Source organism: Heptranchias perlo, chromosome 5 (assembly GCF_035084215.1).
Source record: "Heptranchias perlo isolate sHepPer1 chromosome 5, sHepPer1.hap1, whole genome shotgun sequence".
Lineage (NCBI taxonomy): Eukaryota > Metazoa > Chordata > Chondrichthyes > Hexanchiformes > Hexanchidae > Heptranchias > Heptranchias perlo.
The window spans coordinates 86,326,352-86,342,074 of record NC_090329.1 but is presented as its reverse complement, the minus strand read 5'-3'; the positions used below and the strand labels follow the sequence as shown (position 1 = coordinate 86,342,074).

Sequence of the window (15,723 nt, the reverse complement as noted above, 5' to 3'; positions counted from 1 at the left end):
AGCCAGCCTGATTGACAGGCTGGCTGCCGACAGGAGCTGCACATCCGGGGGTTGGGGTGGGGGGGGGGTCGGCGGTGGTGGTGGAAAAATAGAGGGAGACCTCATTGGCCATTGGGAGAGAGATTGTGGCAGGGGAGACAAAGATCGGGGGGGGGGGGGTGCAGGTGACATTGGATATTGGAGGGGAGGTTGCAAGTGACATCGAACGTCGGGGGGGGGGGGCGTTGCAGGTGACATTGGATATCGGGGGGGGGTTGCAGGTGACATTGGATATTGGGGGGGGGGTTGCAGGTGACATTGGATATCGGGGGGGGGTTGCAGGTGACATTGGATATCGGGGGTGGGGTGCAGGTGACATCAGACATGGGTGGGTGTAGGTGACATCGTTTGTAAGGTATGTTCACTTATTTTTTTTACAATGGGAGATGTAATTTTATTTAATTTATTTAGTTTATTTTTCACTGATCTGGCCCTTCCCGTCTGGTTTCACCAGGCGTGAATCGGAAGCAGTGAGAAAGCCACCCAGGTAAGGTTAAAATCTTTTTAACTACCCACTACACAAAAAATAAACTACCTTAAGTAGTACATTTGCTGCTTTAAATATCGTCCCGCCGACTTTAATCGCCGACGGGACTTCCGGGTTCGGGAATGGCGCGCGCACCCAGATGACTCTGGGTTGTGCGTGTTTTTCAGGGTGTTGGAGCCGGGATTCCTGCCCGCTACAAAAAAAAAATCACAATTTTCTTTGCCCCCCCCACCCTGCCCCAAACCCGGACTTTCATTTTAAAATTGAGCCCAAAATATCCAATGACAGTAGTTAGTATTAGATCAGCTCTGATTTAAGAATTAGCCACAAGTGAGACAACAGTTCTAAAAACAACCCTTTCAAAATGTGCAGACCCATAAATTCTAACAGGACAGACCATCAAATAAGATCAATAAGTGGAAATAGGACTGAGTTGCCTAGGCTATGAAGATTGAATAGTCGTACCTTCTTCCTCGACAACTCTTGCTATTATGGAATTAGAAGAACATTTTGGCATTATGTTTCCATCTGTTGCTATTCCCTTTGGCACCTTAATCAGTTTATGGGCCTGCTTCTGTGTACCCTCTTCCTTCTCTGTTTCAGCTTTGTAAATCTTTTTTCCCTAATTTTCCTATTGATCCATTTCAGAGACTTTGCCATTTCTGCACATGTCCCACGCAACATTTTTGAAGGACATCCATATATCCTTGACCAATTCTTACTTGAATAGTCCCCCCAATTTGTGTTATCAGCTTGGGCTCATACTCCTTAAGTTTGCCTGTCCGAAGTCTGCACTGCTTCCCAAGTTGGATTGTAAATTAATGTGCTATGACCACTATTGCCTAAAGGTTTAGCTATGTGTATACACTGAATAACATCTGGGTCACTCACAAGAACCAAGTCCAGAAGAGACAGCAACCTCCCATGGGCTTCCAAGCATACTGAGTCAGGAAGCAGCTTCACATTACATTGAAATGTTCATCATCTTTCCCACCTGGGTTTCCTCAATTTGTATTAGGCTGGTAGAAGCAACCCATTAGTACTCTTTTCCTTCTCTTGCTCACCCTTCAAATATCGGGGTAAAATGACAAATCATTCTCCTTAATTTGGGTCTAGCAGTCTGTAGCAAATCCAAAACGTTGTCCTAGCACTTTTCTCATTGAACATGTCTATCCATAAAATTTCATATCGTGGCTTTTCCTGTGATGCTGATTTGATTACGGTACCTTTCAATCCCTTCACTTTCCCTGCTCCCTGAATTCTCTGTACCCTTTTAAGTTATATTCACATCCAGCATCATGGATTAACCATGTCCCTGTGATTTTTATGACAGTGTAATTACTCATTAGATACAGCCCACTCGATCCAAAAATGTGTTTGATAAACATAACACCCATGCACATATTGCAAAAGTACTGTTACATTTAATATTCCTTAATGTATTTACATGTTTAGCAAGTGGACATCAGAGGGAGGAGGCCCACTTTGAATTTTCCAGATTCCAGATGAGAGCTATAATCAACAGTAACACTGAGCTTCAAGTTTCCCTAAAAAGAAAAATACCAAAAAATGTCCTATTTCTTCATAGTGACCAGAACTAAAACATTTTTAAGTGACTTTTTTCCCCCTTTACACACACATTACATAATATTTCCAAACTCTATGATGGAAATGGGAAAGGTAAAAGTTGGCATGGTTGTGTATCAATTTATATAATTTACATCCTCATCCACACGCGCGTGGCTTCCAATTTTTCCCTTTCTCTACTAAAGGTAGTGACGTTTGCTGTGGTACAGTCCCACAGGCCATGGCAGCCTGCTGGCAACTCTCCAGTACCTAACTCAAGTGACTATTCTTCATGCATAAGTCTCGACTTCAAGTGTCAGGTGACTAATAGACTATGTGTGGCGAAAGAGCCAAGCTGGATCCGGTCCCATTCAACATCCACACAAGTGCACTTGCCAACAGGAGTCAACAAGATCATGATCCTACCTAACCTGAAACCAATTGTTATGTCCCACTGCGGACTGACTGAGATCAGCAAAATCAGCATAAGGAGATTGAAACCTAGGACTTTCCTAAATTGCAAAGCAAGCTCATATATATATTTACCAACTAAACCTTCAGCAGCATTTTCCAGGTTTTATGCCTGTCTCAGGAGATTACATGGCTCTTTTGTGCCACCTGAAAGCTCCGTGAATTGACAGCTCGCTGGCGGGCTCTCCCTTGAAATCAATGGAGGAGCCTGAACTTGCTGCGAGAACACGGTAAGTAGCCACGAAAATAGACTGAAAAAGTTAGGGCTGCTCTGAACTGGCATGACGCGCCTGTCCTGCCACCATGTTAATTTTGTGCATAATTAATGAAGCCAAGATTCAGCCGGAGAGTTGTTTAAAAAATCTGAGAGCCGGGTGTCAGAATTCCTCCTGATTTTAATAGTTTTTGGACATTTAAAAAAAAATTAAATAAAAAAATTTAACATTTTTGTTGTTTTACTTTTTCTTTCTGTCACCTTTATCTCAGTCTTTTAATCATACCCTCTCGTTATTTCACTTTCTCTATCTGAAGTTATAGTACATTTATTAATCTTATCTGGCACTTCCTGGCTCTTAGTTTTCACGGTTTGTGAATGAGATTCACTTAATGAGATTAACTCAGATGATTGTCTTTAGTGTATCCTCAAGAAATGAGAGCTTGTAATCAGTTGTTTTACTCCTTACAATAACAGTGTTTCTCAATTGATCAATATTTTTTCAGTCCTTTGGTTTTTTTTGAGTTTGTGATTTTTAACAATATTCTCTGAAATTAATGTTCTTTTTGGGATCAAATTTTAGCCCACTAATTTTCTGTTACAAATAGACTCTGAAAAATTTTAATTGGTAATGAAAAACAACAGTAATCAATATTACATATAATGTGCCATAATCTAAGAAAATATTAAAAATGTATATTCAGTCTAACATCATTTCAATTTAAGAGGAACATTATGTAGATTTTTCTTGGAACAGTAAATTTAGAGTATTGTAACTGTGCTTATGAGAAATATAATTAGAATGTGCCCACATGTATTCTAGGTGGCATGTTGCTAAAGTAAGATTAGACTAGCAGCACAAATCTGCTATTTCCCATTATCAAACACCAGTAAAAACACCATGCACAATAAATCTACTGTTTAAATTAAAATAAACACTGAGGAAAATTAAGGCTGAATCAAATTAAAACAGAAGAAAAAAATCTGTGACGTTTCCTTACAGCAAGACACAGGGCATACTGACAAATCAACTACATTTTGCCCTTACACCATGTTGCAAATATTGTATTTTCTTCTTCCTCCAAAACAGAAAGTATTAAAAGGATAAGTTGCTCCCTGTAGTTGCTCACTTTTCTTCCAAAGATTGCAAATTAGTAAGATCCTGTCCATAATACAATGTTTAGTCATAAATGACCAAGATATAAGACTAGCATGATTAACAAATCATATTTCTTTCTCCTGAATAAAATAAAACATGATTTTATATTAAAAATTGTGAGTTTTCAATGAGTACTTCAGTTAGATAGACAGACAGAATGATAGAAAGATAAAAAGAACTGCAGGATCATTCATGCACCTTTAGTTACATACCATAAAGAAAACAGTGAACAGTAAATTATACCATATACTGCATTTTGCACAGTTACAACAAAGTAAAGAAATATAAATCTAATATTCCTGAAACCGCATAATAATTTTAAACTCTGCATACCTGTATTGCAAAATATGTATAATTTTATGCAACATACAGAAGCTTTATGCAACATTATTCTGGAGGATTATCAACTCTCCCTTATCTCCTCCCCTCCCCCAACACTCGCTCATACAGTGACAGGACTTTGATGGCAGTCTTTTTTTTAAATCAGAAAATGTTGGCACGTGCAAGGTTGAGTGATCACAATTGTACCTGTGAATTGTTTCACTTTGTAATCCAGGCATTCTCTTTTTCAATCCCTTCTATAATACGATCACCAAAGCAGAATGCTTTGAAGAAAGCTTATCGGCCTAAAATGAATAGTCAATAAGCAATTAGTACAAGGCCCTCATCCTATTTGAAAAAGATCTTTACAGTCTCAGGAGACCAGCAGGGAAGCAGATGAGGCTTTTGCTTGACGTTTAAAGGCAACTTTCTGTTGTAGTATTGCATGGCATCATGGAACTGGAAGAAAGATACATCCACATCTCTTGCAGGAAAAGTAGAAGATCAGTCTATCCCTCTTGTTTTTCTCACATTGGGGCAAGGTTGGTGAAGGATCCCAAATATTTAGAAAAGACAACTGATATTTAATCTTGATATGAAAGTTAAACCCACAATGAATTTACAACAACTTTTAAAATGTAAAATTTGACTAGAACTACTTCTTGTCTCTTTTCTATAAAAAAATTCAAAAGAATTTTCATTCACATAACCACCACTGCCTTGTAAATCAAATGATAAAATGTAAATTTCACAATGATCATCAACATAAATACAGCTAGATTTTTCACTATTCATATCAATGTGGAAATTCCAACTCAATGCATTAAAAGGAACAGGAGGAAGTTAAGTTCCAAAGGTAGATATCAAATTTTTGTCCTACAATGGGTTTCTGGATGTCATTGCACTTGGTTATGTCATGTATAAATACACACCAATTCAATTCTGTATTATCTATCCCATCATCATAATCCCAATAAAATATACATTAATTTTTTTCCCCAGTTATTTTGTCCCCTTATTTAGCACTTGATTTCATCATGATGGTGCACATCATTCCCCAGCCTGAAGAATTTGATATTCTTCCATGTCTCTGCGAATGTTGCTCTGTATCTAGCAATGAGAGGATGCACCAAATGTGCACGGGTAACTTTCTCTTTGCCTACTCACGAGCAGCCTGTTTTCTACCCAATCCCAGCTCAGCCCACTTTTATTAATAAACTTTTCCCCATTGTAATTTTATTATATAAAAATAAACACACTTCTAATAAGTTGCTGTGAAATAGAAATTTAAAAGTTGTGAGGCTCAATAAATAGATGGAAAATACAGGCCAGGATAGTCGCAAGTTTGATCTTTGATGTGCACTTGGTCAGACAATATCAGCTAAGGTAGCAGGGATGATGTAATTGACCTTAGATTCCTAGGTTAGGGAGAGAAATATCAGCCAGAGTTCTTGCTCCTGAGTGCTATTCAGCAACACCTACTGGAAACTGTGCATCATGGCCACTCAGCAAGAACAGGATTGGGCTTTGATATGCCGCCCCTTATGTTGAATAGCCAAATAACACACACTGTCAAGATCACACATGAATAATTCCCACTTGAACATGGTACTGGAGGGCGATCACGTGGAACCATAGCACAGCAAGGAATCAACACCTTTTGAAGAACAGAGGTGACAAAAAATAAATTAAAAACTTGAGGGTTGGAGTTAATACATTTCTGCCTTTTCTGTTACCTGCCATATTTGCTCCTCACTTAGCGACGTCAGACGGTCACTCTTTAGAACTTCTCGGAGGAGCCGGTAAGGCAGTGCCATGACCTCCTCAGGGTGGTTCTTCAGCAGTTCAGAAAGGTGTTTGACCAGGAAGTTAACGACTGCTTCCTCCAGCAGTGTAAGATTAAATAGGTCAGCAAGTTTGTATAAATCCTGGTAATTGAAACTAGTCAGTTCCTAAGACAACAAAAGGAACACTGAAAATGACAGTCCTGTGTGTCATACATATAGAGTATGCAGTGTACATACAATTTCACTATAATCTTTATCAATTCATTAACTGGTAACACTGGATAACATCACAAAGGTGGTTAATACCTTTCATAAATATCATAGCATAGAACGAGTGAGAATCTTCAAAAGGCAACTATCACAGCCAAATTTCGGAAAAGACAGAATAGAGAGATAGGATACTTCTTATAGACCACTCTTGCTTAACTCTTATTTGCAGAGGAGCATTGAAAGAGACCTTGGAGGAAGTAACCTATCTGCTGGCCATTTAAATGAGTGGCTTGGAGCCAACCAATAATTTTTTGAGGAATAAAGATAAAATAATAATAAAGATAAAATAAAAATAGATGTAAGCAGCAGGCATTAGAATAGTTCAAGGTTGTAATCTAATTTGAAAGATCCAGGTCCTTTTTTTTTCTGAGAGGGAGAGTAAATTTTGGTCCACATATTGTGAGTAACACTTCTTTATTTAAAATAAAAATACCACACACACAACTTCACTTGAAATAAAAATACTATTTCATTTTACAGTCAGCTTTATGATCTTTATGAGTGAGTCTGCTAACTTAATGTCAAATCACAGACAATGTTATACTGTGAAGCTGCAACTTACATCCATTAAGAACTGGGTTGAGGCAGCCTAAACTAATTTCACATAAGTGCCTTACAGTAATCAGAAAGCCAAGACTTTCATTCCATCAGTCTGGAGTGAATTTCAACCCAGTTCCAGAGGAGAAAGAACACTGTTTAAATCTACTGTGGCATCCAGTCCCCAACAATTTGTTTTAACATTATCTGAATTCCTGAGAATAGATTATAGCCTATTTAGCCATTTCAATGTATCCATTATACAAAATTTATTTTACATATGGGATATGCTAAGGGTGAAAACATTAAAGAAAAAGTCCCTTCTTTTGCAACGCCATTGAGCTTAGTTTCAAAATGGCATAAATTGAAGTCTGAGTAAATGTAATGTTGCCTGTTTCCTCTTGAACAAGGAAGGTGTGTAACACCTATGAGTGACAGGGCAGAACACCCTACAAAAAGAGCAAACATCACTCTCAAAATAAATAATTGTCATCTTCACTAAGTAATTGATGTCTACATTGTATTTCAACTAAATCTTTCCAAGATCATAGGAAGTTACTTATCATTTTGTTCAGCACAATCGTCTATAAAATCCTCCCAGAAGTCTGAAAAATATTCACCATTTGATTTTATATAGGTTCCAGTAACAAAAGTAAGTTTATTTTCAATACATATGCACTAAGATTGCACCGGAATAATAATTGTGGAGAACATTGAACTTAAATATATACTGTATTGGGATTGAAAATAAATTGAGAAAATAATTCAGTTAAACTCAAAAAAACACAACTTGCTTTGTACGAAGGGATTCTGATTTGAAAAATAGTGTTTCTTACATATGTAAAAGTACTGTGAAATACTTCAGGCATTTCATCAGTGACCATATTCAAATAAATAAATAATCATCATGTATTTGCCAGTTAGTTTCTTCCATACAAACATACTTAGATTATTTAATTTTCAACTACATATCTTGTGAGATGTTGCCTTTTGCAATCTGTGATTTCACTATGTAAACTGTCCAGCAAAATGCAAGAGAATGGGGAAGTCAAAGGAAAATAATATTGTATTCTCAAGGAACAAAAGAAGGGAAAATGGTTAGGTCCCATCTCTATGTGGAAGACCTTTCATGAGAGGAACATGAATTACTACATTTGAATAAAATGTTATTCACTATCAGATTGGGTCTTCTAAACCTCAAGATACTTACGGGTAGACTCCAACTGTAGCTCTAATTAAAAGGAAGGCTGTATCAAAGAACATTTTTAGGTGATGTTGAAACTGATTCAATGGGCTCGATTTTGCAGGGTGGCGGGTTGGCAGCAGGGGGGGGGTGTGTGTGAAGGTGCGCGTGGCAAACCTGCATGAACAAAACTTACCGTTTCCGACGCGATCGCATGTTGATTGCTGATGATTAACGTCCTCTCTGGGTTTTGCACCTGGCAGCCAACCTGATTGACAGGCTGGCTGCCATCAGGAGTTGCCACGCGAGGTGGGGGTGGTGGTGAAGAAAGAGAGCGAGCGAGACGTCTTCCGGTGCTGGACTGGAAGACCGGGGGTGGGAGGTGAGGGGGGGAAAGAGAGTGGAAGATCCAGGGGAAGAATGGAAGATCGGGGAGGGGGGTGGGGAGTGGGGAAGATCGGGGGGGCGGGTGGAGAGGGAGAGGGGAAGATTGGGAGGACATCAGGGGGTGAAGAGGGGGAGTTTGGAAGGACATCGGTGGGGGGGTGAAGAGGGGGAGATCGGAGAGGGAGACATCGGACATCGGAGTAGGGTGCAAAGGTAGGTTCATTTTGCGTTTTAAACTTCCTTCTATGATGTTTTATGTAATTTATTTAGTTTCTTTTTCCCTGATCCAGCCCTTCATGCCTGGTGAATCAGAAGCGGTGGGCAAGCCGCCCAGGTGAGTTAAAAATCGTTACAATTACTTCATCTATCACAGGTAAAGTGCCTTTAGTACCTCAATGAGGTACATTTGGCTCTTTAACTGCCGGCGGAACTTCCGTTTTCAGGTCGACCACGCGCACACAGGTGGGTCCCTGGGAAACTCGGAAGTCGGCGGGTTGGAGCTGGCTTCCGAACCCAAATGGGATTTCCGTGATTTTCGGAGCCCCCCCACCCCCAACACACCCACAATTGCCCCCTAAAATTGAGCCCAATATCTTCCTATGGACCAGATACCAGTAAAGAGGCCAATAAAGCAACAGGAATAACTTGAGAAGGTATATATGAAGATGAGTATTTTGAACAAGTGGACTGACTTGTTAATTTACAGCTATTAAAGTTACAAGTGAGCTATGTTCAGTGCCAACACGGGTTGGTTGGGCCGAATGGCCTGTGTCCGTGTTGTAACTTCAATGTAATTCTATGTACTGCAGTCTATCCTGATAATTTGAAGGGTTTTTGTGCTAAAAAGATTTGAATTATCCAATAATTTAAATTAAGGAATATAAATAACACATGCTAAAAAGAAAACTTAAATTAATAAATTATTTGAATTAAGTGACTTTCAATTAAGAGAAGACAATGTCCCACATCTTATCACATGTTGTTTATTCCATAAGTTAAATAATTAAAATTCAAATAATAAAAGTTAGAAGCAAATTTTCATTTTATGCAAGAACTAAACTGCTCTACGGATTGTTTTCAGTTATGACAGTGTGAAACTTTTTTATCATGCTATTTCTTCTCAATTGTGATATCACCATGAAATTTTAAAAAGATTAATGGAGATGGCAACATTATGTGTGATATCAGCTGCTGATGGATGTAGCACATGAAAAAAGAGGAAAACCCTGAACCTATTTTCCTTGTCCAAACAGAAGTTTAGAAATAAGAATGTCTCAAAAGTGTTTGTCAGAAAAAGAAATGATCCCCAAATCTGCTCAAAAATGCACCTAAATAAGAAAATCCAGAGCAGGAGTCAGAACCTGCCAACTACAGGCCATTAGTTTAGCTTCAATTATAGGCAATTTGCTAGAAGGTATAAAGATGCATTGTATGTTCATCTAGAAACAGCAGGAACTATTAAGGCATCATAGCATGGCTTCTGAAAAAGGAAGACCTATCTCGCCAATTTTACTGAATTTTTTGAAGAGGTTACAAAGTTGCTGAATGATGAAAGTCTGATAGATATTGAATATCTAGATTTTCACAAACCTTTGATAAAGTGCTGCACAAAAGTAAGTAAGGTTACGTCTTATGGAATTGGCAAGCAGATCTTAGGTTGGATAATAAATTAGTTGTATTAGCATAGACAGATGGTAGTTATTAATCGTTGCAGCTCTGCATGGGATCCAGTCACTAGTGGAGTCCTGCAGAGATCTGTGTTAGGTCTGTTGCTCTTCACCATCTTCATTAATTATCTGGATGAAGGCACTGGGAGGAACAGTTCACAAGTTTGCTGATGACACAAAGATATGTACAGGAGTTAGGAACTTAGATGATACAAAAAGTCTGCGGGCGGATCCAAATGCATTGGGGGAAATGGGCTCATGCATGGCAGATGTTTTTGATGTGAAAATTGGGCAGGGGCAATTCAAAGCATGTATACATCATGCAGGGTTGCACGGTCAAGGCTGCTGGGAGTTTCAATTCATGTCATTGAAGGTTTTGACCAATGTCACAAGGCTGTTGCGAAATCGAATAGGGTGTTAGGAAATACAGCTGGGACAATTAAATAGAAAATTATAAATACAATCCTTTCTTTGTACAAGGCTTTGGTCCCTCACATGGTTGGCCACATTTAGAATACTGTTTACAGTTATGGTCCCTCACACAGTGGGAGATAGCGAGACCCTGGAAAAAGCTCAGAGGACCACTTGACTGATGCTTTGTTTAAAGGCCCTGAGTTATCAGTGCAGATTTAGGGAATTGGGGCTTTTTACTCTGGAAAAGCATATACTTCATGGGGCATGATTGAATTCTTTAAAATAATGAAAGAATTAGATTCTGTCCATGACGGGAGTGCAAGTTTATAAAATCAACCACACAGTCCCTGGTATCCAATGACTGCCCATTTTTAATACATACAAGAGGTTTCCCTACAGTCTACTTGGAGATGAATGAAGTTTTGAAGATTTGGAATTACTAATTGTGTTCCCTTCAGAGACATTTTCAGTCTGAAGAGTTCAAGTAAGGAATTACTTGAAGGGAAAGTAGACCCATCTGCAGCTGGGAAGTGTTTGATGCTTTTACCTTAAGAAGGATGACCAAAGCTTGGCTCTTGGTGACAGACTTTTCAGTCTCTTTCAAGAAGGACAAGGTTTCTTCTAACTAGAGAATAAAGAATTGGCTTCCTTCTTTGGGAAAATTAAAACAATCTGGACATTCCGCAGGAAACCAGAACTAAATACTTATGCCAGACAAGGAGACAAACTTAGATTTAACCCTTTGTCACTGATATTAATAACTACCTAAAAGCTGAAGCATAGCAGTTTTAATAATCCCCTCACATAATGAAGTTTTATCTAACACTTAAGGGTTAAGTCTTGCATTTTATCCCTTAAGACATTATGATAATGTGCCAAAAAGGCCCAATAACTGCCCAAGCCCAGCCTGCAAGATACCGCTTGAATGTAAATGATTACTTCAAGCATCCAACCTTCAAAGTTTTCTCTTTGTCTCTGTCTCTAAAGAGGACATGATGATAAATCCAATCTGCCTGAATTAAATAATATGAAATGTACTTATTGACTCAGTCAGAGGTTGAGGCATGCTGCTAAGCAGAAAAGATGGCCAGACCCTGGCAGTTTCTTGGTTAGATTAAATAAGGCCTTATTAATGAGAACTATGGAGCACTTATCAACAATCCTGCTGCTGAATGCTAAAAAGGTCAAATGGCAACTGCGGGAATTTTGATCTTGAGAGAAGCGATCATGTTTTTTAATCACCAAAGGATTTCTAAAGTATAAAAAGATATTCAGTATCTACTTTGCATTCTGTGCAGGAAGTGAAGGCTGCCACCTCTTGTGTAGTCTGATGCATCCCAACAAACTCACCCTCTGGGTCTAGGGAGAGCAATACAATGATTTGGTGTCTTGCATAATAGGCCCAGTAAGAACAAGGTTAGAAAAGCAGGTAGTGTGCACTATACAGATCAAATGTCTTAATGTGAGGAAGTGGACTCCATACTGCGTCCCCAGCCAAATTCCTAAAAACTGTTAGATGCGAGGGAAATGGCAATGGTCTTGGAGAACCATGCTAGGAACCAATGGATCGACTTGGAGCTGTCCTTCTGAAGCAGATGACTGGGACACAAATACAGTGTTGAGAGCACAATTGTGGTTTATGTGCACAACACATGGCATCGTAGTGAGCCTGAAAATTAAGAAATTTTGCTGATCTCACTGGCTGTTAAGCTGATTTGGCATATATATTAGTAGCTTTGGTGGTCCATACAGTAGTCAAAAAGGAACAAGCTAGATTTTGCTCCCCTTATCTTGATTGAATCTCTCAAGATCAAAACTCCCACAGTTGCCATTTGACCTTTTTAGCATTCAGCAGCAGGGTTGTTGATAAGTGGAGGAACGTTTCGGGCATTCTGTGACTTGATATAATATTGCAGAAAATAGTAAGACTGTGGAGAAACCCATAAACATTGTTTTCATTGATTTTCGTAAGGTTTTCAGCCTTGTGCCCTTCTGTTGCCGTCATGAAGCTGGAAGCTGTGAGAATATGAGGGAAAATTTGTCGTTCCCTTGCCACCAGTTTGATGACGGATTTGGAGCAAAAGAGGTGGGAAATTGCCCAGGAGCTGCTCTTTCAGCTCCCGAAAAATCACACTCACTTCTGGGATTTTCCATTAATCCCCAGTCACACGTACCTTTAGCTACAAGAGAAACTACGTGATCGGGAAATAGTGACAATTTTCTGGTTAAGAACAGGACAGTTGTGGTAATATAAATTTATTTCCACATCTACCACTATGTATGAATGTTATAAAGTGCAATCGAAATCTACACACATATTAAAGGTGTTGACAGTCATTTTCTTCAATTAGGTTTTCATCAAACCCAAAAAGCTTCCTGCAAAATGCATCTATTTTAACATAAAATAATGCAACAAAAAAATTATAAATTTATAATAGTATGACCTCAGTACTGTATAGGCTCCTTATTCTAACATGATCTTTGTTTGATTCACAAAGGTAGCCTTACAGACAGTATAGTGTAGTAACATTTGAGGCAATTTATGCGCAGTTTAACTTCTCTATTTTGAGTTTTCCAACATTAAGCATTTAATCACAGCTTTGGCCCAGTATTCTTCCAACCAAACTGGCCCACTTTGTCACAGCTACATTGTTCGATTGATTTTCTTCTGTATGTTTCTATATTGAATAGGTTTTCCTGAACTTAAGAATGTACTGTCTGTTCCATGGCTATTAATCACCTGCGCTTAATGGAGCTCAGAATTTATCATACAATTCATCGCTTGTCACGGACCATGAAGTTGCAAAATAACAGACAGTGAAAACAATGGTCAAAAATGCCTTAAATATAACAAGCCAGGGGAAAAAATATTTTATTGTTCAGCAATCTTTTAGCAGCTGTAGAGTGCTGCTGGGCAATTAAATTGCCGATTTGAAAAAAAGAGCCTGGAGAACAGCCTTCTGGATTGGGTCACTGCAGTTTCAACTGCTTATGCTGCAAGGATTGGAGCACTGGGCGGTGCATAATAGTTTCAAGAACCTATTGAGGATTTATATTTGTCACTCCGTTAGGCTCATACAAAGATTCAGCGCATTATAGAGACACCGCTGATATTTTACCACTGATTTCAGGGATAAGTAACATCAACAACAACATGCATTTATATAGCGCCTTTAACATAGTGAAATGTCCCATGGCATTTCACAGGAGCGTTATCAAACAAAATCTGACATGAGCCACATAAAGAGATATTAGAACAGGTGACCAAAAGCTTGGTTAAAGAAATAGGGTCTAAGGAGTGTCTTAAAGGAGGAGAGAGAGGTAGAGAGGTGGAGAGGTTTAGGAATGGAATTCCAGAGCTTCGAGCCCAGGCAGCTGAAGGCATGGCCGCCAATGGTGGGGCAATTAAAATCGGGGAGGCCAGAATTGGAAGAGCGCAGAGATCTTGGAGGGTTGTAGGGCTGGAGAAGGTTACAGAGATAGGGAGGAGGGGGGCCATGGAGGGATTTGAAAACAAGGTTCAGAATTTTAAAATCGAGGTGATACCAGACTGGGAGCCAATGTAGGTCAGTGAACACAGGGGTGACGGGTGAATGGAATTTGGTGCGAGTTAGGATACGGGCAGCAGAGTTTTGGATGAGCTCAAGTTTATGGAGCGTGGAAGATGGGAGGCCAGCCAGGAGAACTCCTCAATGTGAACTCTACTATTAGATATATCTTTATACACTAGTGGATACTCTGGTGTCGTTCTGACGATATGGTGTCTCTCTTTCCTGTGTCTGTGTTGCTGTTTTCTTTACGTCTCTGCCTTCAACAATTTCGCTTGTATGCTACACTTATTTTTGGGTTTGACTTTCTTGTTTCTGTCTGTGTGCTGTTTTGCTTTTTTCCTTAATTTTCTTATTTTGCTTTGGGTGGGAGGTGGTGAATTGTGTGGCAGGGAACAGAGCTGTTGATGGTTGCAGATTGCACTTTCAGAGGATGGGTGCAACTCCATTGAAAAGCACTAGCACTTCGGGCGTATGTTGCCTCAATTGTATCTGTCTACTCAATGGGATCATTTTGCATCTGTTTTCCTCCATATTGCTTGTGGTTCACCTCCCTGTTGTCACTTCTCTTTCACCCAACGTGGTCCCATGTTAACTGTCATCTGCTCTTGAAGTCCCATTTTGTTTGCGTTCCACTAGTCTGTTCTCATAAATTTCCACCTTTTTTCCTGCTTACCCTTGACTGCCATTTGTTCTGTTTATGTTGCCTGTGCCCTTATCCCCTGGCTTCATGGTCAACAATGCATAAGCCCTTATGCTGTCTGCTACTGATATCCGTGTGGGCTTAAATCGCCCTATTGGGATTGGGGGTGGGGGGGTAGGGTTTGGGGTAATATTTTGGTGGGGAGAGTGGCCAACATTTAAGGGCTTTGGCTGATATTTTGGTGGGAAGGAGGAAAGATTGGGCTGAATGGGGAGAAGAAATCAGCAGGGGGAAGGAAAAAGAAGTGAAAAGCAGCAGGTATTTTGTTTGGGGGACTGAGGGTAGAGGGTCTCGGAAAACAGGAGACATTTTGTTGATCGGGAGTGGGCAGAAGGTTAGGTCAGCGTCAGCGGAAGTATTGGTGGAAAAGCCGAGTCAAGCGGCAAAAGGGGAAAAAAAATTAGACAGTGGGGTTGGCATATATTTGCTTGATGGAGAGTGGAGCTAAATTTATGCACTTACAGTTTGTGTTGAGTTGGTAACAAAAGAGAAGGATGTGGGAGACACAACTGGTACCTATGGGCCAGAGGCCTGTAATTATAGTGACAGCCAAATGTTGACATTGGGTTTTGTCATTATAAATGTTGATATAAAGAATGTGACTCAGAAATCATGACACAGGATGTAGGGTTAATATGGACAGGAAATACACACTATATGCAAGACTTTAGTATGTTATAGATATTTGAAAAATAAATAATACTAATGCATACATAGCTTTCAAGGATTTAATTGCAAATCGCCTGACCTTTGCCTCTGAGTTTATGACATCATCTCAACGATGAGATGAGATTATTACCTTCTAATCACTTTTGGATAGCCATCATTTTCTACAACTAACTACTATATTGAATTATATTCTTGAACCCTACACAGTAGCAGGTTATTTTACTAATGTCGTAATCAAGTTAAAACAAGAAAAGCCTAGAGGTATATTTTTGGATATTAAGGCACTACAGGAAGCTGTGCA

The 15,723-nt window shown here is 39.3% G+C and overlaps 1 protein-coding gene across 7 annotated transcripts in view; it reads right to left on the bottom strand.

The window, feature by feature from the left end:
* The window catches only part of klhl32 (kelch-like family member 32), a 184,798-nt gene that overhangs the window by 90,666 nt on the left and 78,409 nt on the right, over positions 1 to 15,723 (bottom strand). For 5 of the 7 annotated variants that reach the window (XM_067983834.1, XM_067983839.1, XM_067983835.1 and 2 more), the window contains one exon: positions 5,994 to 6,209. The exons of the other annotated variants lie outside the window; for them this stretch is intronic. In XM_067983834.1, coding sequence (XP_067839935.1) covers positions 5,994 to 6,209 — 216 coding nt within the window. The remainder of the gene's footprint in view (positions 1 to 5,993; positions 6,210 to 15,723) is intronic. 7 annotated transcript variants of the gene reach the window in all.